Source organism: Phoca vitulina, unplaced genomic scaffold (genome assembly GCF_004348235.1).
Source record: "Phoca vitulina isolate PV1807 unplaced genomic scaffold, GSC_HSeal_1.0 scaffold14, whole genome shotgun sequence".
Lineage (NCBI taxonomy): Eukaryota > Metazoa > Chordata > Mammalia > Carnivora > Phocidae > Phoca > Phoca vitulina.
The window spans coordinates 24,091,777-24,119,036 of NW_022589717.1; the positions used below are offsets into that span (position 1 = coordinate 24,091,777).

General features: G+C 39.0%; 1 protein-coding gene across 1 annotated transcript in view; it reads left to right on the forward strand.

Annotated features, from left to right (window-relative positions):
* ARHGAP10 (Rho GTPase activating protein 10) overlaps positions 1-27,260 on the forward strand; it is a 314,093-nt gene that overhangs the window by 264,682 nt on the left and 22,151 nt on the right. The window contains exon 20 of the mRNA XM_032412959.1: positions 22,159-22,318. Within this exon, the coding sequence (XP_032268850.1) occupies positions 22,159-22,318 (160 nt within the window). The remainder of the gene's footprint in view (positions 1-22,158; positions 22,319-27,260) is intronic.

The window sequence follows — 27,260 nt, forward strand, 5'->3', positions numbered from 1 at the left end:
TTAAGGTATGCATTATAGCCAACTTTGGTGGATTATTTTTCTCAATTTTGTAGCTTTTATGAGTCTGATAGAAAATTTAAATGCAAATATGCCCTCTCTCCATTTATGCACTGTGGTATAAATTAATCTTGACTTAATAAAACCCAGGGCAAATAGTTTTTGTTTAGATTTAGGTGGATTATCTGCCAAGATTCAAAGGACTAGACTGGATAACTGGAGATTTTCTTCAGTCCTATTATTTGGTCACAGATTTGGTATTTGAGTTAAGTGGTTTGTAGTATGTTATTTCTTCTTCTACATTGAGTAGGGTATGAAACTTTCTGATGTACCAAATAGCCAACCCTGGAAAACCATCAGAACTGGCTTCAGTTTAACATCAGGCATATCAAAAAGCATTATTAGCAAAGAGTCAGCAAAGCAAGCCTGTTACATGAGCTGATGTAGGATAGGCCTGGAAGCAGAGAATCCAAGCGGGCGTAAAATGAGAGCGAAACCCTCTGCTGTTAGACATGATTTTTATTATGATATGTTCAACCCCACCCCCATCCCAATTGAGAGATGACCAATTTAATTAAAGACGCCTAGTATCTTTACTGTGTTAAAGACTTTAATTGGCTTTGGCACATCTAGCCATACTGTATAGACAATGCTCGTTATTTTTTTTGTAATATATGATTAAATGATATTAAACTTACTATTTGCAAAAGACTTTAAAATTCCAGTTAGTTGCTTAAGGATTCTTGTTGATGATTAATATGAACTGAAATGGATATAGTTTCTGGCTAGATTTCTTTAAATAGAGCAGCTATTAAGTCTTTACTAAAATTCTTATCTTTATTTTGTAGAAGCCATATTGTTCATTTTCATATAGCATTTAATAATCTCATGAACTTCAAAGTTGAGGAGATTTGGCTAAGTCTGTTGTGAAATAGCAAAATATGAGGTAGGCTGGAAAGTGCTAGAAGGAGAATTAAAAATCAGAGGTCTACCTTCATTCTCCAATTATCTTTCTGTGTTTTTATTTTCTTAGAATTAGTAATAAAGTAACTCCAAGTTTAGTATATAACATATGTTCCTTTTCTTCTGCCCCCTCCACATTTATGTCCTTACTACCTCTTATATAGAGACTGTTGTCTTTTTTTTTTTGAGAGAGAGAGAGAGAGAGAGAAAGAAAGGGGGGAGGGGTAGAAGGGAGGGAGAGAATGACTCCCAGGCAGATTCCCTGCTTGAGTGCAGAGCCTGACTTCCGAGACTGTTGTCTTTGCTGTAATTCTCCCAAATACAAGGAAGGGTCGTGAGGTATATGAGATATATTCTTTGTTATTTTCATTCAAGGCAAAAGAAAAATTTTAAAGGTTTGGGGAGTTGGGAGAGAGATGACTGTCATCTAAATTTTGACTAAGCTCTCTTTCTTTATGCTAGTTCTTATTTTAAACAGAACGAGTCATTCACAGGACAAGATTTTATTTGTATCTTCTTGGGTAGTTAGGTATGCTGTGCCCATCTTCTTTAGTACATGATATAGCAGTTTATTTGTTTAGGCAACTTAAAAAATGTGATTTATGGAGAGTTGAAAACAGAATCATCTTGCAAGCCAGTTGGTAAGATTTAATATTATAGAGTAGGTCTTACTTGGGTATCGTTGGGTTGGCACTTTCACACTTGGATCCCGGATGTGCTAACTGCAGCACATTTTGTTGAACATGTGTTATTGTAGTCCTACAGTGTGACAAGGATGCAGAGCCTTATAAGCAAAAAGCGAAAATGTAACTGTTGAAAGGGAGATAGATAAACAGTGAAGCATGAACATTTCCCTTCTGTTCAAAGGAAGAACATACTGTGACATGGATCAGTCTCTAAAATTGGACAAAGAAGTCATATATAGATGTCCTTTTAGCCTAAATGATACCAAGTTAGATTTTTTAAATGATTGCCTAACATTTAAATGTCCCCATCAATGAGAATAGTCCTGATGAGATAAATGAGCCACCTTAGGTATGTAAAAAAAAAAAATCTTATTGAATTATGAGGCATAAGCAAGAGAATAGAACTAAAAAAGTAGGCTACTATAAGGTCTTTTGAAATGTAGATTTTTAATCCTAAAATATGGAATGCTCCTGGCAGTTTGGAGTTTTTCTGCTTCTATCATTTATTAGTGATTTTTTTCATACTGGATACTAAAATCAGAATTCTACTGCATATCTATTTTTTTTAAAGATTTTATTTATTAGAGAGAGAGTGTGCACGAGTGGAGGGGAGAGGCAGAGAGAGTGGGAGAAGCAGGCTGCCCTGCTCAGCAGGGAGCCCAGTGAGGTGCTCGATCCCAGGACCCTGGGATCATGACCTGAGCTGAAGGCAGACACTTAACAAACTGAGCCACCCAGGTGCCCCTATACTGCATATCTATTGAAGAGGTTTTATAAACTCCGCATCATGTCACACAGGGTTTCTGTTTCAAGGAGCTGATGTTCTACTCTCTTTCTGTCACTACGTAGTGAAATAATGAAACAACATGGCAGTAAGTGCCCAGTGCTGGGCTATCAGCTGTGAGGGCCCTCAGGAAGGGAACTCCAGGGCTGCAGGAGGAAGGGAAGGTTTCCTGGTTTCCTTGAGCTGAGCCATTTGGGAGTTGGATGGGGAATGATTTCAGGTGAGGGGACTAGCTTGAATGAAGGCATGGCAGCAACGCTGAGCAAGAACAAGGCACGGGGGTAAAGAGGAGGCTAGCTTGATCAGAAGGGGGCGGGGATGAGGGGTAGGGACGGGCGGACCTGATGAGATGCTGCCCACCCTGGCAAGGTCAGCCTGAGGAAGGAACAGGTGGTTAGAAGTCTGGGCTGAGGAATTTGTATTCTGACTCTACTAGTAGGCAAATAGCTTACCCTCTCTAAGTCTGTTTTATTACCTACAAAATAGGAGTTATCTTAATGTCTACTACTGAGGATGGTCGAGAAGGTTTTAGGTTGTTAATATACTTAATATAGTGTCTGGCATATAGTAAACACTCAAATACTAGCTTCTGCTGTTCAGTATAATTATTAAAACCAGAGAAAGGTGCCTTATATTTCGAATGATAAGAGAAGTTACTGTTTATCAGCAAGGGAGAAGAGTTGTAACATAGAAAATAATATTAAAGGAAATTTAATGGGACTTAATCTGTCTGTAGGAATCAGAAAGTCCATGGCAAAGGCTGGTTAAGTAGTTTAGGCTCAGGTTGATGTGGTCTTGAACCCACGCTAGGGCTAGAAGATAAATCTGGGAGAGATGTTCAAGCACATTGAGGGGACTTCTTAACTGACTGGATGTGGAGAATGAAGGCCGATAATCGAAACGGGTCTTCAGCCATGTTTTAGGCTCATAGATAAATGTATCATTGCATTTATGTCTTAGATTTTGCCTTGAGGGTCTTTTTGTTTTAATATCTAGACCACCTTTCCATCAAGAGGAAGGAAATATCTCATTTTGTTAGCATCTTCAATACATATTGCTGTATGTAACTGCTTTGGAAAATAGGTTTGGTAAAAATAGTGTAAAATGTATTGGTATAAACAGTGTATATGGAAAGTCCGTTTCCATATTGCCTATGAAAAGTCAATATTAAGAAAATATTAAACTTTTCTGAATATTTTAAGAAAAAAATATTAAATAATACTAAGTGTTATGTCTTCTTAGAGAAAGAATAGTTTCATAACTGTGAACAATAGAGAGCTCATTTTTTCCCCTCTACTTTACCTCACAGACCTATATCTCCATTCACTCACAGGCTGGGAGGGTAAAGGATGGGAGGCAAGTGCTATACTAACAGACGCTCGTTTCAGTAGATGCCGAGGGTGGGTAGCGGACAGTCATGGCTGCTATGTTCTCTCTAATCTTGGTTCCCAAGAGAGCCTTCATGAAATTGCCTTTATTTTTAGAAATTGCCTTCATGAAAACATGCTTTTGTAAGTGAATTGCAACTGCTCTGTCCTCCCCAAAATGTAAGAAGAACCACCGTAAAACCATTGTTGATATGAATTTTCAGTGACATTCTACAGCTATTGACATTTTCTTATAGACCTATCTGATCAGCTTGATACAGAATTATAACCAAGCTAAGTAACTGAGCACAAACAGATCTTTGGCTCAAGCTTGGCAATCTTCTCACGATTCTTATCGGTTTTTTTGGCATGACACTTCATGGATGGGCTCTAGATAATAACTTCCTGAGTGCCAGGCCTCTTGCCATCTCTCCAGAGGAATGTTATGATTCCCTGACATGGAATTACTGTATTGTGAAGTTAAATCTAAGACCAGGCTTGAATCAGTGACAGTATATGTAGACAGATTATTTCTTAACTCACTTTTACAATGATGAGATCAATGGGTTGGAAAAGGCAGCCAGAAATTTCAGGGCTGTAATTGAGTTGTGGTGTGCCCATAAATCATGCGAGCTGCCTCCTCTGCATTGGCGTCTCCCCAGAAGCCTCCCAGAAGCTCAGCACCCCTAATGTTAGTGACAAAGCACACGGCAACTTCTTATATGACTTCCTATATAATCTTAACTATGCTTCTGTGTGGGATGAACATTTCCCCTTTTCTCTGGAGGGAAAAAGCTTATTTAATGCCTTCAAAAAAATACATAGCTGCTTCTGTGGTGAAAATAAGTTCATGGCAGGTAACTAGAATTTATAGAAGAGAGAAAAATTCTTTAAAGCTGTCTCCCCATGGTGTGGGTTTTTTCTTCACTTCTAATAGCTTTTATTTTAATTTCTAGTTCTGAATTCAAGCAGCTGTCATTCTCTTTATAGCCCTTTTTGAAACTCCTACAGCGTAGGAGGTAGCCGGGCTGTCTAAGAAACATCTTTTCAAACCAACCAAAGTATTGTTTATCCTGAATGAAATAGAATTTTTAAGGCTGTCAAGAGTGAGTGATTTGAAATGTTTTCTTTGATAGCCAGGAAGATGAGCAGAAATCTTGAAGGGGGGAAGGTATTAGCTCAATGTGGCCAATTCCAAGTAACTTCTATTACTCAGAAAACTCTTTTGGACCAAGATAAAAGTTACCACGAAGTAAGGGTGCTGTCTACAATTAATATAACAAAACAAATCTGTGACAGCTCAGTTTTACCTCCTGAATCCCTACCAGCTGTTGAGGAAAAAGAAAGAATGTGAGCTTGAGTCAACAGTGGAGAATATTCCTATAACTTGCCCTCTCTAGTTGCCTTTTGTGAACTCTGAGTAGCAGCTCTGCAGCTTGGTTTCCTCTGAGGGCTCATTCCACTTTCCATGGCATTGCTGTGTACCCTCTGCGCAGTATCTGGAAGGAGTCCAATGTCACCCTTGGATGAAAAAAAATCTTCAAACCTATTAAAATGAATTCTTGGGCTGGCATTTTGCATATACTAATATTTGCTCTCTAAAATCAGCAGCATGACTTTTTGAGCTTCAAATGCGATTATGGTCATGATTTTATTTTTCTCTTCAGGTCAGAAGAGAATAGTGCTTATTTAAGTCTTTGTTGATTAGCTTATTTTTAAGGTGTATTCTTTTTCTTAAACATTTTAATAGTTAATGCAAGAACAAGATACAGAATTTGGAGGGTGATAATGGTGAACAGTTAGATATACCATATTGAATGCCAGACACTGTTTTTAGCAATGTCTGTTAGATAATAGATAACCCTCATAACCGTCCGAGAGCTGCTTGAATTCAGAACTAGAAATTACATTTTATGGTTCAGGAAGCTGAGGCCCAGGGGTCAGTAAGACACCTAAGTCTCACAGCTGGCTAGTGCAAAGCCAGGACTGAACCCAAGCAGTGCGATCCCACGGTCTGGCCCCTTTGCACCCGGCTGGCGTGCTGAACACAAGTGCTGTAGCCAGAGGTCCTCTTCTCCTGAGTCAACACACATGGCCTGTTGGCCTCAGAGTCTTTTCAGAGGGACTCGGTCCATTTCAAGCAGTATGTCAGTTTATTCTTTTTTAACTTTAGGAATGATTCTTAGTTTTTCTATTTAAAAAAAAGTACCTAGTTTTCTTGTACTGGATTCAGAGTAATGATCTTGATGGAGGAGATGAAAGAGCTAGAAAGAGCCAGAGATATGTATGGTTTTAAATCTGGGGCACAGTGCTCTGTGGCGGAAATGGGCTCTCCCCCCTGCCCCGGCAAAAAAAAGAAAAGGGGGGATGGTGCCTAGGTGGCTCAGTTGGTTAAGTATCCATCTTTTGGTTTCAACTCAGGGTCGTGAGATCGGGCCCTGTGTCATGCTCTGTGCTGGGCGTGGAGCCTGCTTAAGATTCTCTCCTCCCCTCTGCCCCTCCACCCCTGCTCGCCATATGAAAGTGCCATCTTTTGGTTCCAAAATTATCTAATATCGGCAATTTCAAAAAAAAATTTCATTTATTAGGTCAAAAATACGAAAGCTATCAGAAATTTCATGTAGTTCAACCTATAGCTTCTTAAATCATTTCAGAGTTGAGATCCAAATTGGATTGCTAACCACTGTTGTTGGAAGGGTTATACCATTTGAAACTGCTGTTTGTGTGTGCGCTGTTTGTGTGAGGTTGAAGAGCCCCGGTTTCCCATGGTTTAACCTGTGGTTTCTCATTCATCCTTCCAGAATTCTTTATGTATTTATAAGCAAATATGAATATAGACTCTTACTTACCTATTTATGGACCCAACAGCCAGTTGTACCTAATTAAAAAAAATTTATAATATACTCATTGTTGCTTTTCATGTTGCTACAGAGAGCTCTCTTTCCCAGTTTTTCACTGATGTATAGTATTCTATGCATTCTGTTGTACGGATGTACTCCTAAGAGGGCCGTGTGTTCCAGAGCCCAACCCAAGTAGATAATGCAAGACCTTTACACACACAGGCTTTAGTCTTCCAATGATAACAAAAAATGTTTCCACAGAGATAATATATGTGGTATGCTTTTGAGTGAATAAAGCAAGCTATAAACAGAATTTTCAGAATAATCTCACTTCTAAAGGAAAAACTGTAAAGAAATGTGGAAGCATAGACATCAATCTGGAAGAATATGAATCAGTTACGACCATGGTTATACTTTAAGGGGTGAGAGTCATGGTTTTCTTCTTTAGTCATATCTGTGTTCCTTTTTCCTATATTACTTGTTACACATACGTATTACTTGTTATACACAAGTATTATTTGTTATATGCATATGTACATATTTTTATACACAATATTGTTATACACACATATACATATAAATACAAATGAATACACATATGCCACATAAATATATATGTATTTAAGTTACAAAACTTCGGCTTAACACTGATGCAAGCTGTGCTTGGTATTTGGCGTGCTGGATGTAAGTTTAAGATTCGAAGTGGAAAGAATGAAATAGATCCTAGCAAGAAGGGTTTGCAGCCCCTCTGGCATGAGTTGGCTTGGACAGACTTCATTGGTGCCACATTGAGAATGGATAGCTCTTGCTGGTTAGTGGTTTCCTGTTTGATTTAATATCTTTCACCTTCTACCTTGGCCGCTCTCTGAGCCACACTGTCCAAGCATTTTGGGGATCACTATTACTGGAAAGACTTAGGTAGCAAAGAGTTTTATTGACTGGTAGAATTGTTTGTGGTCAAGTTTGGATTTAAAGTAATCTGGATTTAAATCCTTGTGCTCTTTCTGTCCTTTATGATCATGGTAAATTCTCCTCTAAGCCTCATGAGTTTGGGGCAATAAAATTTCACATGGTTTTTTGCCAAGAACAAATGAGTTGATAGCTGTAAACCACCCAATATTTTGCAAATATCAAGAGTTTTAGCTTATTTTTTTGAGGGTCTGATGTATGAAGTAGAGGGTTTCAAATATATTTTCATATGAGATATACTTTCAAAGAAAGTGTAATTCCGTCTTTTATTTTTGTCAAGCGTAATACCTAGGCATATTTGTTTCTATTGTCTTAATCTGGTATTTGATGATAATTAACATTCCTCAGGGAAGAAGAATGGCAGGGGAGGAGAGGAGACAGGTAAATAGCTAGAAGTCTAGCAGCCCTCATTGTCTCAGCTGGATTGGATTTTGTGTTCTGAGCAGTGATCTAAATTTCCTGAGCTGTCAAAGTGTCAGCCTTCCTCAGAAGTTTATGGAAGACAGTTTGATTCAGTATCTGATTACTTTTTAGTTCCTAAGGATAAGAGTACATGGTTGTTATATTTTTTGTTTGTTTATGTAGGCAGAAATCTGAGTCTGTAAATAATACTTCAGGACTGTGATGACGGTGTAAAAATGCTCTCTGGCTTTACAGAGTAAAGCAATTTGCTTTGACTTCTATTGACATTGCAAGTGAACTGGTCTTATTCACTTTATAATTGAATTGCTACAGACTTCCATCGACCTTTGCAAGTAGTAGAGGTGGTTCCTGGAGTTGTAACCTAATGCCTATTAGCTGCTGCTATAACGTTATAATGGGGTTTTATGTTTTATGTCATGTGATATTAACACAGCCCCTTCTCTCATCAGCTTCTCCTAGCATACATGGTGGGCATATCCAGGCTGTGTAGTAGATTTTGGGGGCAAACATCAGACTTAACTTTTGAAATCTTTGGGCAATAAAAAATAAAATTTGCTTAATAATTTTATGGCAACTTCATTACGTCTTTCTATGCCCTTAGTATGACTCATTAATTCATAGTTCGGGAATTGCCTTTTTCCCTCCTATACAAGTGTTTTGGCAGATGCATATCTATATGTAGTTTTGTTTTGTTATGCTTTTGGGATTGGGAGTAGGAGGCTATTCTACTGAGATAACCTTTCCTAGACACGATTTCAGATAAAGAAATTGTATTACCCAAGTGAATTATTCTCATTTAGCCACTGACTGTCATTAATCTGCATGTTATTTAGCTTCATTAAGGTTCCCATTATCGTTTGTCTTGTTGGATGAGGGCAAAATGAAATCAGAGGAACTGGGACATCTTGCCCCCTACCCAGCATGACATTGCTTTAACTTGTAGCAGAACTGAGAATTGGGTAAGTGGGACTTTAGGAACCTTTCCTTCCACTTGGCAATTATAACCTGTCTCAGTGCACCTCCTACTGCTGAGAAACACAATTAGCTTTCTTTCCTTAATGGGCATTTGGCAGGGTTAATTTCTTAGGCCTCCACCCCCTTTTTCCCTAATGTAAGACTTAGGGAAGATTTTCTGATCAAAGAATCTAGACTGTTCTCTAACAGTAATCATTTACCACCTACTACTCTATGGACAGTTAAGACTTCCCTTTGAATGGTAGGGTTGGATTTGCTTTTTTAACGAAAGAGATCCAATTACATTAGCAATTTTAAAAGTTCAATTTTAAAGTCAAACTTTGAGTTTCCTAACCTATCTTGATTATTCTAATTAGTTTTAGAAAGGAACTCTGTGTGTGTGTGTGTGTGTGTGTGTGTGTGTGTGTGTGTGTATCTACTTTTCCAGTTAAGGAAAGCTAATGTATAAGATAATATGATGTAATTCTTTTGGCCGAAGTTTTGAGGAGAGGATAAGAATAAATATGTGGCCTGAGAAATATATCAACTTTAATTTTTGTCTTGCTTTAGACTTTTTCTTTCAATAGATCTTGCCTGTTTAATGGCACTATTGATAGTGTTTCATAAAGCGAATTATGTCCGGTCTTTGGCTGTTTTGGGTGCAGGAGACTGGCATATGGGAAGATGTGAAGGGAGTGCCAGGTTTTCTTTGGCTCGTTAGGTGTTAATTGGGTGCTGAATCTGATCATGACCCTTCCCAGCCATGCTGCTCACAGACTGCTCTGCTGTGCATCAGTCCTTCTGTTTGTATATCACAGCTTCCAGTTAGAGAAGGTCATAGAAATCCGTGAAGTTCTGGCCCAGCCAGCCATCTGAGTAGATTGTGAAGAAACAAGCCTGTTCACTTTTCTTCAGCAACCAAAAAGTGGGCTACTTGGATGAAACCAATGTTAGGCAAACCACCTAGGCAAGACAGGCTCTTCTCTTCTCTGAGTGTGTGGCCTTTTCCCGTTTTCCTCAGTCTCATGGTAAATTTGGGTATCTGGCCACCCTCATGCCTGTAAGTCAGTAATTATGGGAATGCTAGTGTTAAGGACAAGAGCTGCAAAAACAAAACACTGGATGACACCATAATCCTGCCTTTAGAGCAGGTGAGAGTGGTAAGCTGTTCTGGGAGTCATGCTCCTTACTCAGAGGTGGAGCTCGAGAATGTTTCACTGTCTGCAATAATTTCACCCCGTAATCTGAAAGCAAGTAGGAATTTTGATGTACATCCAAGACTCGGATAGAAAGTGTGAGGCCATGGACAACTGGAATGGCCTTGGATGTCCTTGTTAAAAGTAGAATTCTGCCCTAGATGGGTTATCTTTCTGATCCAGTATGACAATTCTAGGATGTCTCATTTCTCACAAGTCAAGTAGCAGAGTTTGAACCTGTATTAAACACATTTTGGGGAACAGCCCTGCCTAATGCATGCTACTATTCCCATGCACTGGATCCTTAATGAATTCTCTGATCTCTGTTCACCTTAAAATTCCATTGTTGGTCCCCTTCCTATCTTTATGGAAATCAGTGGAAAAGTATTTTCTTCCTACTGTTTCATATATCTGAAGCTTCTCACCAGCTCCTGAACATATTTAGCTTTATTTATACAGGTCACTTCCATATTTGTTGTCTGTTTTTTGACATAGTAAAATACAGTGACTCAGACTTTCTTTTAGCGAAGTAGAAATGATGTCAGAAACTATAGGAAATGAATTTGGGAGTACTGTATTTGATCCAGGGCACTCCTTTTCAGTACATTAGGTCCTGGGTAACATTAGGAGGAAAGATGGCTATGGGTGGAAAGAGATTTTATTGATGTCATAATATCTGCCACATGGTGGAAACTAGGGCAGCATGAGTATTTCCTGCTTCATTCAAAGGTGGTGTTTTGAACAGGCTTATATAAGTTAGCAAAACAAACAAATGAAACTCTCTTCCTACTGCAGCATTTCATAATTCCCCCCTCCCCCGCCCCCACTTTCAGCCTCATCCTGTCAACTTCATCCCCAAAGCTGTTGTCTGTCCACTGCTGTGACAGATGTTGATATTTGAGGGTATCCTTTCTCTGTTTCCCACCTGCTCAGCCCTTCTCGGCTTCGGTCATTAGGCCTAAATGTTTGGTGCCTGAGTCTTCCTTGGGTACAGCATCATTAGAGAAGACACACCAGTTGGGCAGAGAAGTCAAAATACTCCCAGCAAGACCATAGTGGTTATTATTGGGCAGCCCTATTTTTAAAGATGAAAAATACAGAATGATAGGAGAATGGATCCAGGCACAAGGGGAGGGTATAAACCACAGCAGTTTTGTTCACCCCCTGCTGCTGAAAGAGTCCACCTAATTTTGGTTGAAATCACCCTTCAAAAGTGTAATAGATCATGTTTAGTCTTGAGACCTATTTCTCTGTACCTAGGGTGAGTTTTTATTTGTCAATTCACATTTTCTCATGGAAAAAATGTGATTTTGGAGACTTTTTTCCCCCCAGAAAGTCTTAATGCCAATAAATATTAACAATAATAGTTAAGAATATTAACTTCTTACCTTATGGTATAGCTTGTGTTTATTAATTATAATATACAAGTAATTCTCCTTGAGTCATGCACTAAAATAAAAAAAATACATCAAATGTATTTCAGTAAATTCTAGTTTTATTGAGAGTTTACCGTAACTAAATTTAATTTGATCATTTAAACAGCCATGATGACTCTCATTTGACTATCAGTATTTTGGAAAATTGTCTATTTAAATATGGCATAAAAATGTTCTGAACCTTTTTTTGTTTTCCAATAAATATTTTAGAGCTATAAAGTTCTCTTTGGCATTTTTTTTTTTTTTTGCTGTGTTTCATGGATTTTGTTATGAAATGTTTTTATTATCATTGAATTCTAAATCTTTTAAAATTTCCATTATGATTTTCTTTTTAACCATATTTAGTTTACCAGCATATGAAAATTGTAAAATCTGTACTTTTGTTTATGAAGCTATAAATAGTTTGCAATTTTGATCTGAGGAGACAGTATGTATAATAGTCAATCTTTGGTATTTAAGACCTTAATCTTGCTTCAAAAATATTCTGTTTCTTTTTTTGTTAAAGTGTCATTGACACACAGTGTACGGCTTAGTAATTCGACAGGTCTCTGCATTAGGCTCTGCTTACTACAAGTGGAGCTACCAGCTGTCACCATACCATGTTATTACAATATCATTGACTATATTCTCCATGCTGTACCTTTCATCCCTATGATTTATTCATTCCATAACTGGAAGCCTGAACCCCCCACACCCCTTCGCCCATTTTGCCCATCCTCTTACCCTATTCCCTTCTGGCAACCATCCGGTTTGTTCTCTGTATTTATGGATCTGATTCTGCTTTGCTGTTGTTGTTCTATGTGTTTTTAAAGAGTATGTATCCCATGTATTGCAGAATGTGTGTGTGAAATAGATCACTTTTGTATTGTTGACTACAGATATCTCTATTTTTTTTTTTTTTTTTTTGGCCTGCCTGATAGCATCTGAGAGGAGTGTGTTAAAATCTCCAATTACAATTGTTGATTTTTCTGTTTTTCCTTACAGTTTCACTTGTTGCTTGAGGCTGTATCTTAGGTGCTTATCTTCTTGTTATATCATCTTGTCCCTTTATCAATATAAAATGACTCTCTTTGTCTCTCACTTTATTGAGATCATTATCTTAATATTTACCTACTACATCTGTTATTTTTTTACTTTCAGCCTTTTTTTAAGCTTTTTTTTTGTAGTCAACATATTGTAGGATTTAAAAAATACATTTGGAAAGTCACTGCCTTTTAACTGTTCAGTTTAATCCACTTATGTTATTGTATTTACCATTATGTTAGGACTTCTGTCATTTTATAATTTTTATTTAATAAACTTTGATGTTTTTTCTTGCTTGCTTTTTCTTCAAAAAAGCAAATGTTCTTTTGTTTTCAATATTGTTTTTGTTCCTAAGGTGTTTGCTCTTATTTTGGGATATATAATCTCATGTATCTCTTGATTTCTTAAACTTAATTATATGTGTTTCTCTCCCCACCCCTTATAATAAGACAAATAATTTAATGCACTCTCCTCTGCCTCTGGGCTCCCCTGCCCTACCATGTTGATATTTTCCAGAATTTTAGTTCTGGATCATTTTAATTATGTTTTTACCTTTTGTCCTAGAGTTTTTAGAAGGTAACAGTACGCATTATCAAGTTTGTTGAACATCCCGTATTATTTCTTTTATTTAAACACTTAACTATTTTCTTTAAGAGTGTTCATCAATGTAGTTCTTTGTGTGGCAAACCTTGTGTATTTTTATGTCTAATAATACATTTATTATGGTCTCACATTTGAATGGCAGTTTGGCATTTTGAATATATAATTCTTTGCTCAAAATTCTTTAATACTTTAAAAACATTACTTCATTATTGTGCATTCAGAGTTGCTGTTGAGAACTTTGATGTCAGTCTGGTTCTTTTTTTGTATGATCTGCTTTTTATATCAGGAAGCTTTTTGTTTTTTTCTTTGTATTTGATATTCTCAAATTTTGCAATAATGTATTTTATATGCAATCTTTTCTTTTCTTTCTTTCTTTCTTATTATTTTTAAATTTTAATTTTAATTCCAGTTACCATACAGTGTTATTTTACTTTCAGGTGTACAATACAGTGATTCAATAATCCCGTATGTCACCCAGTGCTCATCATAACAGGTGTACTCCTTAATCCCCATCACCAATTTCATCCATCTCCCCACCCCTCCTCTCTGGTAACCATCAGTTTGTTCGCTATAGTTAAGAGTCTGTTTCTTGGTTTGTCTCCCCCCACCCTTTTTTTTAACCTTTGCTCATATGTTTTGTTTCTTAAATTCCACATATGAGTGAAATCATATGGTATTTGTCTTTCTCTGACTGGTTTTTTCACTTAGTATTATACTGTCTAGCTCCATCCATGTTGTTGCAAATGGCAAGATTTTATTCTTTTTATATTCTTTTTTTGTGGCTGAATAATATTCATATATATATATTCCATATATATTATATATATTCCATATATATATATTCCATATATATATATATAAAACCTCTTTATCCATTCATCAGTTGATGGACACTTGGGCTGCTTCCATATCTTGGCTATTGTAAATAATGTTACTATAAACATGGAGGTGCATGTATCTCTTTGAATTAGTGTTTTTGTATTCTTTGGGTAAATAGTGTGATTACTGGATCATAGGGTAGTTCTATTTTTAATTTTTTGAGGAAACTCCGTACTGTTTTCCACAGTGGCTGCACCAGTTTGCATTCTCACCAACAGTGCAGGAGGGTTCCCCTTTCTCCACATCCTCACTAACACCTGTTGTTTTTTGTGTTGTTGATTTTAGCCATTCTGATAGGTGTGAGGTGATATCTCATTGTACTTTTGATTTGCATTTCCCTGATGATAAGTGATGATGAACATCTTTTTTTGTGTCTGTTGGACATCTGGTTGTCTTCTTTGGAGAAATATCTGTTTCATATTTTCCACTCATTTTTAATTGGATTATTTGTTTTCGGGGTGTTGAATTTTATAAGTTCTTTATATATTTTGGATACTAACCCTTTATTGGATGTGTCATTTGCAAATATCTTCTCCCATTCCACAGGGTGCCTTTTAGTTTTGTTGTTTCCTTGACTGTGCAGAATGTTTTTATTTTGATGTAGTCCCAATAATTTATATTTGCTTTTGCTTTCCTTGCCTCAGGAGACATACTTAGAAAAAAGTTGCTTTGGCCAATGTCAAAAAAGTTACTGCCTATGTTTTCTTTTAGGATTTTTATGTTTTCAGGTCTCATATTTAGGTCTTTAATCCATTTTGAATTTATTTTTGTGTATGGTATAAGAAAATGGTCCAGTTTCTTTCTTTTGCATGTTGCTGTTTAATTTTTCCAGCACCATTTGTTGAAAAGACTATCTTTTGCCCTTTGGATAGTCTTTCCTGCTTTGTTGAAGATTAATTGACCATATAACTGGGTTTATTTCTGGGTTTTCTATATTATTCCATTGATCTGTGTGCCTATTTCTGTGCTAGTACCATACTTTTTGATTATTACAGCTTTGTAATATAACTTGGAGTCTGGAATTGTGATGCCTCCAGTTTGCTTTTCTTTTTCAAGACTGCTTTGTCTATTTGGGGTCTTTTGTGGTTCCATACAAATTTTAGGATTGTTTGTTCTAGATCTGTGAAAACTGCTGTTGGTATTTTGATAGGGATTGCATTGAATCTGTAGATTGGTTTGGATAAGTGTAGACATTTTAACAATACTTGTTCTTCCAATCCATGAGTATGAAATGTCTTTCCATTGTGCAGTATTTCTTTTATTCCCCTGTTTGGCACTTGGAGTTCTTTGGATTGAGGTCTCTGAAGTTCCTTTAATTTTGAGGAATTAGTTGTTGTTTCTTTAAGTACCCCTTCCTCTCAATTTATTTCTTCTTTTGGGGCCTGGATGTTGGCAATTTCACTTTCATTCTATATTACAAAGCTCTAAATATTTTTGTATTTGTTGAGTTTGCTGTCTTAGTTTTCTTTGTGTTCTAGAAATTGTATAATTCTCTCATAAAGGAGGATTTTGTGTGTGTACTTATGGTTGTGATGAGTTGGAACCTCCTTCTCTCTCTTTCTCTTTTCTACTCCCTCTCTGGCTCTTGCCTCAACCTAAATGCTTTGGTTCACAACCAGGTCTTATTCCTGCTCATAAATCACATCCTGGGGATGGGAGGGGTAGGCATGTCACATCTAGTTTCCCAGGCAAGTGGGGAACTCAGTCATAGATTTTGGGCTTCCATTTAGTGTGGAGAGCCTCTCCCAACCCCCAGTTCCTCATGGAGAGCCTGGTTCTAGCCCCTTGCCCCATGCCTGGTGGATTATAGGTACTTGGGACATCACAGGATTTAAATGTCTGTCTGGTTCTGCTGGTTTCCATAGGTCCTAGAGCCAGTAGTCCTTTGGTTTATGCTCCCACTGACCTCTGAAACTATGTTCCCCTTCTGTTTCACAGATAGGTTTAACAAAATGTGGAGTGCAGTTATAGCTTTTTATTTATTTTAAAAATATTATTTTATCATTTTGTTGTTGGTGGTGGTGACAGCATATGTGGGAGGGAAGGGTGGGTTTCCACTTAAAATTTCATTGCCCTCTTGAGTGGAAATTTCCTGACCAGCCTTTATTGTAAAGAGTGTTGCCGTGGTGTTATAAGTGCAGTTACTTTGTTCTCAGTAAATGCTTCTTTGGTCCTAGTGATGAACTGTTTGATATTTAGAAGTACCTACGATTTTCCCAACCTGACATGGGGTGTACGTGTGTGTCAGTGGAGATGTAGGTGTGGTCTGCGGTTGCCTTCCAATGAGCCCAGATGCACAACTGTGAGGCTCACTAGAATGAAGTTCAGATAGTACACTGGATCTTTTCTTTCTATGCTTTTTTCTTTCCTTTTTTTCTGTCCCACTTTCCTTTTCTTCCTTACTTCTAATACATAAAGCAGGATGTTTAAGAGAGAAAAACATGGAATATTCTTGTTGCTGTGGAGACAATTCATTTCTGAGGAATAACCTTAAACTTCTGTGGTTCCTTAATGGATGCACACATTTTAGGCTAACGTGGAAAACAGCAGGGAAGAGATTCAAAGGGAACTATCCCTGACTTCTTAACAGTTAGGAAGTATATTTGAGAGGAAGACAAGAAGGAATTGAATGAAATGGAAGGGGAAACTCAAAGCCTTGTTCCCTCCAACAATGCAGAAGCACTTCTACTTACATGAAATGACCAGAGATGAGTAGGGAGAATCATTTGTCATCATCAGAACAAGAAAGTTCAACTACTAGCGTAAAAGTCTATCCGTCTATTAGCCTGTGATGGGTATTAAAGAGGGCACGTACTGCATGGAGCACTGTGTTATATGCAAACAATGAATCATGGAACACTACATCAAAAACTAATGATGTAATGTATGGTGATTAACATAACATAATAAAAAAAAAGAAAACAAATTAACAAGATGAACGTTCTCTGCATTGTTAGATATGGTACAGTTATCAAGTTCTTGTTTCTTCTTCTTGCTCTAATTTTCTGCCAGTCTTTGAAGTTTCAGTCTATCATGAAAGTAAAACACTGTTCATGTCCTCAGGGTCATAAAAAAAAAAAATCAGACTAAATAGTGAAATGTAGTAGCCATCATGAAAGGCATGTCCTCTTGCATGCTTTTTTGCCCACTTTTTATGAAAACATATGCCTGTGAGGGAATCCTAAATATTTGCAAAATCACACTTCGTATTTATCGTCATGACGACAGCAACAGTCACCGCCAGCGCCACCACTGCCAATAATCTTGTTTTAAGGAGAAGCCTGCTCCTTGCATCTGAGGCTTCTCCAAGGTTCTCTTACATTTCTACATCGCTTCCTTTGTGTCCTCCATCCAGTGCCGTGACTTCAGTTCTACCTATGTGACACTCAACTCAAAACAGCTGTCCCCAACCTCTTTCCTGAGCTCAGGGGTTGTATAACCAGCTCTCCTCTGGGTATTTTCACCTGGATTTTTTATTGACACCTGTAGCCCAAGATGTCTACAACTGGTCTTATTATCTCTCACACCCAATTTGTTCTTGCTTTTTGCTCCCTATTTCAGTTAATAATTCTACCATTCGCCTTGTTGCCTAAGCCAAGAACTTGAGGGTCATGTTAGGTTCCTCTTCCACCCTTCACCTTTATTCACAGAATTCTAGTGACTGTGCTACTGAATATCTCTTGAATCCATTCTCTGGATCTTGTCACTTTAGTACTTCACCCCTGCAATAACTTCCCAATGCCTATGGAACAAAGTCAGGTACCTTAATGTTTCATATATCACCCCACTTTGTATTCTTACTCTCCACCTTTGCACTTATTCTCCAGCCAAATCCAACCATCCATGGCTCTGGAAACTGCCACATTCTCTCTTGTTTCTATGCTTTCAGCCATGATGTTTGCTCTGTCAGGGGTTCTTCCCTTGCAAGTTTGGCAGTAATTTCTTCCTTTTCCTGTTGCCTGACTCCCATGTCTTTCTCCCTCCACCACTGGCAGGTTTGGAAACTTCTTTCTCTGGATCTCAAAGCTGCTTGATAAAATCATAGTATGGCTGACACCACCTTCTGCTGTGTTTGTCTTTACTGTCCTCGGCACTGTACTGTGAGCACCTTTGGGTTAGGGACTGATTCTTCACCTTTATAACTCAGCAGCCGTGATGTGCCTTGTACGTAAGTAGAGGTTTAGGAAACACTTGGTTTTTTTTTTTTTTTTTTTTTTAAAGATTCTATTTATTTATTTGACAGAGAGAGAGATAGCGAGAGCAGGAACACAAGCAGGGGGAGTGGGAGAGGGAGAAGCAGGCTTCCTGCTGAGCAGGGAGCCCGACGTGGGGCTCGATCCCAGGACCCTGGGACCATGACCTGAGCCGAAGGCAGACGCTTAATGACTGAGCCACCCAGGCACCCTAGGAAACACTTGTTGATTGAATAAAGAAGGTGAAAGATATTTGTGGCTTCAAAGGGGAGAAGATGATAATCGGAAGCTGTGTGCAGATTTTGTAACCATACTTTGAGGCTTATAGATTTTTTTTTCTCCTCCTCCGTTCCTAGAGGCACTGGCTTTCCGTATTCATAATATTTCATGTGGCAGTGAGCCCACAGTATTTCCTGAAGATTCCTGGTTTGCCTGGCCCTGCATTATGTCCTCTAAGGATTACCGAGACTGAGGCCTGGTCTCCACCCTCAAAAAATGCATAATGGAAATGAGGAATTAAAACCAGGTCATGAAACCATTAGAGGATAGTGAATGCAAACTTGCTTGCTGCATCTCGTTGTGAGAAAGGAGAGAAGAGGCGGAACAGGTAGCTGGCAAGTGCTTTGTGGAGAAGGTGGGAATGAAGCTGGACGCTGTGAAGAACTCATTTTCTCTTCTAGGTGGTGGTAGTTCTATTTCTAGTGAGTTTCTTCTCTGGGAGTCTGTTCATAATGAAAGTCCTTCAGCACTATTTCTGCTCACTTACCGGAACAGCCTTGTTACTCACAGGTGATTTGTCTGTCTGTGGGTGCCTGTTAAAGGGTAGCACCTACGGAAGAGGTTGTGTGACACTCAGAAGAAATGGAAGGTGAGAAACGATGAGAGTATCCGACTTTAATTCTCAAGTACAAATCAGTTTATAGGCTTTAAAAGCTTTAGCCCAGAAATCATTCGGATGTAGAGGGTTTTTTTTGGAAAAAGTTTTATTATTTTCACACTAGTTAAAAAGTCCTGGTTTGATTTGGGGGAACTAAAGTTTCAGAAATGGTTATAAGTACTTAATGTTTATGTGCCTGAGATGTTCTGTGCCCGCTTTCTCGAATTCAGTGATGCTCAAGTAGATAAGCTCATTCTGGAACAGTGAAGGAGAAAGGAAATCTGTGCGCACAGAAAGTAGGGTGAGGTATCTCTTCATTTGATCAGTTTGTGTAAACATATTCCCTTCTACCAACATTCTTTTCACTCGAGGGTTCAGATCGCTACTGTTGGGCAGGACGGGAGAGAGAAATTCTTGTAATAGAATGCATTTAATATGTTGAATGGCCGTTTGTGCTGTGTCGGTCTGCTGGGGAAAAGGATCTGAGGCATTGTGGATGAGCTAGTGTGTCTGGTTGTAAAAACATTTCAGGCATCTTTTGGAAGTAACATTAGACCCTTGCTTTCCACTTCCCCAAAGTTGCTTCTCATTGAAAGGCTTCTCCTTGTAGGAATGAGTCAGGGAATAACTGGTCCCAGACTCTCATTTGCTGTTTTTGCTATGTCATGCCCTGCCCTAGAGACAGGGCATGAGGCCCAGAGAGCAGAGGGCCAGGATCCAGCCTCGCGGCTGGGAAGCTGCCTCCGTCTGACTCACTGTTGAGGTGATCCTGCTCTGCCTCAGAGCTGATCGTATTTTGCTACTTCTAGCCAAGCCCCGATTTGGCAGCTATTGTGTAGGTACCTGTTCAGGAGTTCCTGGGGAAGCTAGAGCTCCAGCCCCTCATTCTTGGGCATATTCACAGAACAGAACTGGATGGATTTGAACTATCCAGACACAGGAGAAGTAGCCTTAGTTTCAAAGTGGACTGTAGCCCAGAAAGAAAATAAATCAAAAGGAAATCATAGTGGCCTATCAGTGGGTTATGGTTTATTTGTCTGAAGTCTGGCCCATGTATTTGGGGCTGAGTTACTCCAGTTAGCTAAACATTTTGTGGTGAAGGGCTATGGAAAAAGTGACTTCACCAAAAGAGGAATCATATAGTATTCTAGACTGCACATTTGCAAATGGGCACTGAGCAAGCCTTTACAGGGACACTGAGACCAGGGAGAAGACCTGCCCACAGAGGTTGCATTCATCTCTTGTTGCAGTTTCTCTCTCACCTTCCCCGATGACAACACACTTAAGGAAAGAAAAAGCTCAGAAAACTCTCGTTTACCAGAATCTTCTGCCCATGATCATCCTGGTAGTTCCTCCTAACTACCCCCATAAAGAATTCCTTTTTCCGGCCATCACCACCTACTCCTTGAATTCAACTTTTCTAGATCTCCATTTCTAAGATTCTCTCTCTTAGCCTGAGTTGTAAGCTGGGTCAGAGTTAAATAAGAATTATCTCATACAATCAATTTTCAAGGTTAGCATCTTGGGATCTAGCTTAATCAGAGCCCAGAATTTCTCTTGTGCTTCATTGTTAGTAGAATTGGAAATCCATTTGAGATGGTGTTCTGAGAGCAAGTTCCTTGCTATTCCTGGCATTCATGCATACTCTCTTTGTAGACCTGGGACTAATGGACTAAGGAAAAATGAAGGTTTAATCAGCTAGAAGCTGTTTGTGGCTGGGGTATGGTCCTCCACGTTGTGTATCTTCTACTTCTGTGGCAGTTTCTTGATCTACTATTGTGACCCATCATCTGTAAAATCAAGGTCAAACCAGTGCCTCTTGATAGAATATTGCTACCTCTGCAAGGCATCCTGGAACAGTTAATATTTTGATGGGGACTGTGAATGTGGCCGGAGGGTCACAGCTCTGATGGGTGCTGTTCTGGTACATTATGGTAGGTGGGAGTACCAGGAAGATAAGGAGACCAGTTGAGGAAAACAGCTGCTCTTGTGAGCTCTCTTTTCCATCTTCTCCATTTTTTCCACCACAGCTCGTAATATGTACAAATGATACTAAACGTATTCCATAAAATGGTCCTCTGTGAATGATAAATCATGTAACCCATTTACAAAATGCTTTTTAGTTTTGGTTTAAAGTCCTCCCCGCAGTCACTGCAGGCGCCTGATTCTTCTATAATATCCTCCCTAATGTTCACAGGGAAATGGAAGTTTCTCTATGTCTGAGATTTTAATAAATTGGACTATTAAGTTGTAATCCAAGACCCCAGCTCAGAAGACAAGATCCCTTTAGAGTTGTTGACTTTATTACACACGAAGTGGTGACTGGCAATGTCTTAAAGAAACATTAGGTGACTAGAAAGGGAGAGGTTGGCCACGTTGGGGCTGGTGTACTGCTCTGAATTATTCTTGAGGTTATCACTGATTTATAACTGTGCACCTTAGAGATTAGGAAGTCATTGTGGCCGCCATTAAGGCTCTCATCTTCCATTGGATCTGATTTTGATTATTGTGTTTTCTTGTGGGGAAAATACCCCTCACTGTGTATTATCTGTGATTTAGTTTAAGTGTCTTTGGTTCAAAACAAAACAAAAGCTTTAAAGAGAAGACACCCAAATAATCTCAGGGTGAATTGTAAGTATGATTTTGGTTTTCATTTGATTTGAGTAATCAAATGATGCCACATAATTATTAGTGGAGTTGTTTTTTTTCCTTTTTTTTTTTTTAAAGATTTTATTTATTTATTTGACAGAGAGGGACACAGCGAGAGAGGGAACACAGGCAGGGTGAGTGGGAGAGGGAGAAGCAGGCTACCTGCTGAGCAGAGAGCCCAACATGGGGCTCGATCCCAGGACCCTGGGATCATGACCTGAGCCAAAGGCAGACGCTTAACGACTGAGCCACCCAGGCGCCCCTGTTTTTTCCCTTTTGAGTATGTGTTTGGAAGTTCATGCTTTTTTTTCCTCCCTAGGTGACAGTGCTAACCTTCCTAAGGAGGACACCCCTACCGGGAATCTAGATTCACTGTCCTCTCCATCTCCCACGACTGCAGCTGTCCACGGGCCTCCTGGACCAGACAAAAACCACCTTCTTGCTGATGGGGGCAGCTTTGGGGACTGGGCATCCCCTGTGTAAGTAGCGGTGCTTCTGTTTGGTGCTGAGGAAAAGAGGGCCATGACCTTCATTTTGAAGTTCACATGGCAAGTGGGTTCTAAAGTGTTAGGTCTATGTACTTCTGTTCTCTAATCAGTGGGACTGCTTAAGGGAGGATGGCCCATAAGGAGGCCTTCCTTGAAAGCGTCTCTGTTCCCAGTGTGGAAAGGTGGATGGTGCTATTTCATATCTATTTTGAGTTTAATTTGTGGCAGTTTTGGATTGCATGAAGGAAATTTGTTATTGTCCTACTCAGATACTCAGGATGTTTTCTCAGTAGTAAGGCAAACTTTTAGACATAGGAGAATGCGTGCATTGTGATCCATAGACTATTGGAACTATCTGTAGAATGATATTTTAGTTGTTTGAATTTTCAAGAGCTTTATGCTAGTGTTCTCTGCCTTCTCCATAACACCTTACATACTTGACAATTGATGGATGAAATATCTGATTTTATCTTCTCGGTTGGGTTTAGTGACAGGCATGTGCAGATCAGCTCAGGTATGTCAGAACAAATAATACTAATACAAACAATATCATGGACCTGGTCTGACTACATGGTTTGTCTTTCTGCGCTGACCAAGCTGTGGAATAAGTGCAGATTGGTGGTGGTTTGGGACATCGAAAGAACATCAAATTTCAAATAAATGCTTGGAGAACCAAAAAAAAAAAAAAAAAAACAAAAAAACCCCTACTATTAATTACATGCCATTACTTGATTAGTCAATCACATTACATCCAAAAATACATTTATAATTCAGCCTGAGAGTATTTGGGCATCTTGTCTTCAAAGTTAAAAGAAAAATTTTTTTTTAAATCAAAGTTGCCTAAAATAAGTCACAGATAATGATGTCATCCAACCCTAGCTGGGCATTCTTGGGACTTTAAATGGAATTGGAAAGTGTCCCTCACATTACTTGGCTTTTTATAGTTACTGCTGGATCCACATGAAATCATTATGAACTTAATTAAGTATTAAAAGAGGCTGGGAGAATTTTGGTATGCTAAAATTTGGGGGTGACCTAAAGACTGAAAATCTAACTGAAACTGCAAGTGAAACTCAAAGGATGGAAACATTCTCCAGATGAGATCTTTTTCCCCAAGATTGTAATATATGTATATTCATATACCAGAGACTGTGTATTATAGACTTAAATTGCATATTACTCAAACATGCTTGTCATTTTTATTATTCTTCTTCTAGATTAAAAATTCTCTTTTCACTTTAGTACTCCAAGCACCAGTGACAATGGTTACATAGGAACCAAGAATCTAATCCTGGGCCCTTGGGGGGTGGAATTTGCATGGGTGCATGTGGGCACATGTGTGTGCGTTAAAGCAAAAACCAGATTTCTAATTATTTCTTTCAGTAAGCGTGTATCATAGTGGAGAGCCGCTTGGTTAGTCCTACTTCTTCCAGAGTGGTTCTGTAGGAAAGTGACATTATGAGCCATGATATAGCCAATGCTCAATTCATAGCACGTTCATGCCTGAAACATGAAGGGCTTGATATTTTTGGTCATAAATCAAACGAGGAGTGAATTCCCCAGCTTCCTATTCATACAAATTTTAAAATGTCATGGAAAGCACTCCAACACAGAGAGGCCAAAAAGGGAGAAGAGAAAATAAGTAGTTGAAGCAAGTCTGGAAAGGAGATTTGTATTATAAGGTAGACTTTCTCCTACTTCAAGAATTTGGGTTTTTTTTTTTCCTGTGCAATGGATAAAATGAATGGATATTTCTCTTAATTATAGAGAGTGTTTCTTTTGTATCTTTTGAAGGGTTTACTTGTAAGCATATTTCAGTTCAGATTTATCATGAAGTGAGGAAATGTGTCTCAAGCTTGAGCACTCAGCAAGATCACCTGGAGGGCTTGTGAAGCCCCCACTGCTGGGCCCCACCCCAGAGTGACCCTGAGGCTCAAGGGGCGGGCTCCAAGTATGCATTTCTAACAGAATGCCCTTCTCATCCCCCTGGTACCAGGCATGGGTGGATTGTAAACAGCTTCCCTGAGGAGTATTATAATTAGGATGAGTGATATCTCTTCTTGCTTTTTTTTTTTTTTTTAAACTCTTCTGGGATGGTGTGTTTGCTGTCTTGAAGTCCCCTTGAGTGGCTCGCCCATACTTTGATTCACTCTGCTTGAAATATTTCCCCCTTTCTTTGCTCAAGGCGATCTGACCTATCTTTAGGGTCTAATTTAGTTTCGACTTTCAGGAAGCTTTCTCTAGTGCTGTAGTCTATAGGAAGATTCTCAGTATCTTTCTGTCTATACCTGATGCTGGACATGGGGAAAATATTGCCTTCTAGTATTGGGTAATATTTACCTTTTAGTGTTAGTTGATATTTAAGTGGTGTATGTGTATGTGTATCTGTATATTCATATCAAAGTCTCTATCTGCCTGTCTGCCTATTTGTGTATTTTAGTCCATTCAGGCTGTGATAACAAAAATACTTTGAGTGGCGTATAAATGACAGAAATTTATTTCCCACAGGTCCATTAGAGAACAGAGGTCCTTAGACCTAACACTTTAGAACCCACTCGCCATGTGAACTTCAAAACTTCTGGAGGTTAGATTTCCAAGATTAGGGTGCCCTCATGCCAGGTTCTGGTGAGAGCCTGCTTCTGATTTGTGGAGTGCTGGCTTTGTGACTCTTATAAGGACACCTAATTCCATTCATGAGGATTCTACTCTCATGACATCACTGAATCCTAATTACTTTCCAAAGGCCCCACTTCCTAATAGGACACAGTGGGGGGGGGGGTGCAGGGGGTTGCGTAGGGTTTCAACATAAAAATTTTGAAGGGACACAAGCATTCAGTCCATAACACTGTCTTTCCCTCACTCCAAGATAGAGTATAAAATTATTGATGATAGAAATTGAGTTTTATAACTCTTTGAACTTTTTAGTGATCTTGACATAGTTCTTAAAATGGGAAATAAAATATTATGTATTTATAAAAATGCCTTCCTCTTAGAAATCTCATTTCTTTCTATATATCATTGAATGTCTGTTAAGCAACTGTGCTTTGTTTCTGGTCCATCTTCCTTATAAAGATTAACGAGTCTTCCTCCAGGAATTTCACAGAATCTTACCATTTTCTCTTTATAGCATTTTTCTTTGTTTCCTTAGCATTTGTAAATGTGGTTTTCATTGTGTGGTGTTTTTGTTTCTTCTTTTTTTAATCCATGACCTCTGCACACAAGCTGTACAGTATTGAATATAGTAGGCTCTGTGTAAATACTGATTAAGATTCCTTTTAATGAGGGGCACCTGGGTGGCTCAGCGGTTAAGCGTCTGCCTTCGGCTCCAGTCACGATCCCAGGGTCCTGGGATCGAGCCCCGCATCGGGCCCCCTGCTCAGCCAGGAGCCTGCTTCTCCCTCTCCTGCTCCCCCTGCTTGTATTCCCTCTCTAGCTGTCTCTCTCTCTGTGTCAAATAAATAAAATCTTTAAAAAAAAAAAAAGATTCCTTTTAATGAAACCAAAATTGCTGTGGGGTCATTAAAACTTTAGCTAGGGCTTTAAAAAAGGAGGCAGTACCTGGGCTGCCTGGTTTTAAACCAGGGTAGTGATTCTTCATTCCAAAACTTACACTTGCCTTATCTTGTGTCCTGAAACACGGACAAATGTATGTGGATCACATAGGACCCCAGTAGGTCTGCCATACAGAAATGCCATGACCCTAGCCACGGGAAAGCAAATTTGCAGAGGAAAACCTACAGCAGCCGAGATTCAGATGGAGGCAATGTGTAAACACAGCTGTGGCCTCTGACAGGTAGAAAACAATACAGCCGAATTGGATTTCTTGGGTTTCTGCTGATGTTTATGACTTGTGGGGATTATTCATTGCAGTCAATCAATCTGGAGCTATTACTTACCTGTACACTCAGGAAGGTGATGGGTGACTTCATTGCCAGTGAAGAATTGCTAGCTCAGTCTCCTTGGAGGACATTACATCATAGGTCAAGGTATTTCAGATGTTTCGAAGTCATTTTTTTTTTTTTTTTCTTCAATAAAGTGGCTTTCTCTAAACAGATTTTCTTCAATTGTAAATGATAGAGCAGGTTCTTGACAAGTAATCCTTTTAGGTTCCCTGCCATAAAAGAAAATCTCTTTTAAGAAATACCAGCCATTGCTATCTGCTTCCTCCATAGATTGCAAATGAAAAGGGCCGCCCCCTTTCCTGCCAGCACATCCCCACCTCCAAGATGGCAGCATCATAGAATATCTCTGTGTGGTTGGGAATGTTGGTATCCCAAGGTACAACTCACGCTGTGCTCTGGCGGGCCAGAAGGGCAGTAGATCCTTCTGTCCCATCTGATGAGAAGCTTGGCTTAGTTTATCCTGAATAGTAAGTCCTGACCCATCTTTCCCGGTTGCTGCCCAGAGCTGCTTTTGGGCAGCAGCTTCATGCCTACCCAGACTTGATGCTAGTTGCTTGCAATCCATTAGGCAGTAGACTCCCACTCTCATTTACAGCCTTGTGCTGCATGTCATCCCTAGACGCTGTGTGCGCTCACTGGTAACCATTTGTATGCTTGTCAGTGAAATAACTTGCTTCCTTTAAATTGTGCAAACAGTTCAAGGTTGCCCATAGACAACTACTTGGTATTTTAAATTACTTGGCTGTTGGTTCCATGATTGCTTTTTAGGAAAAGTTGATGAACACATTTTGCTGGGAGCCCTTTAAGTTTGATTTGTGGCTTAGTGTACAACAACACACCATGAGTGATTTGTCTGAGGTTCAGAAAATTAATCATCTTAAACAGTTTTTTAACAAATTTCTGTGAAATTTGGCACACACCTAGAAATTAGAAGATAGCAGCCATAGGGAAGCCTTGTCTTCACCTCCCCCCTTCATCTCATTTTCTGTCCTTTTTGTGTCTTCTCCAACCCTTCAGGGAGGCTTCCTCTC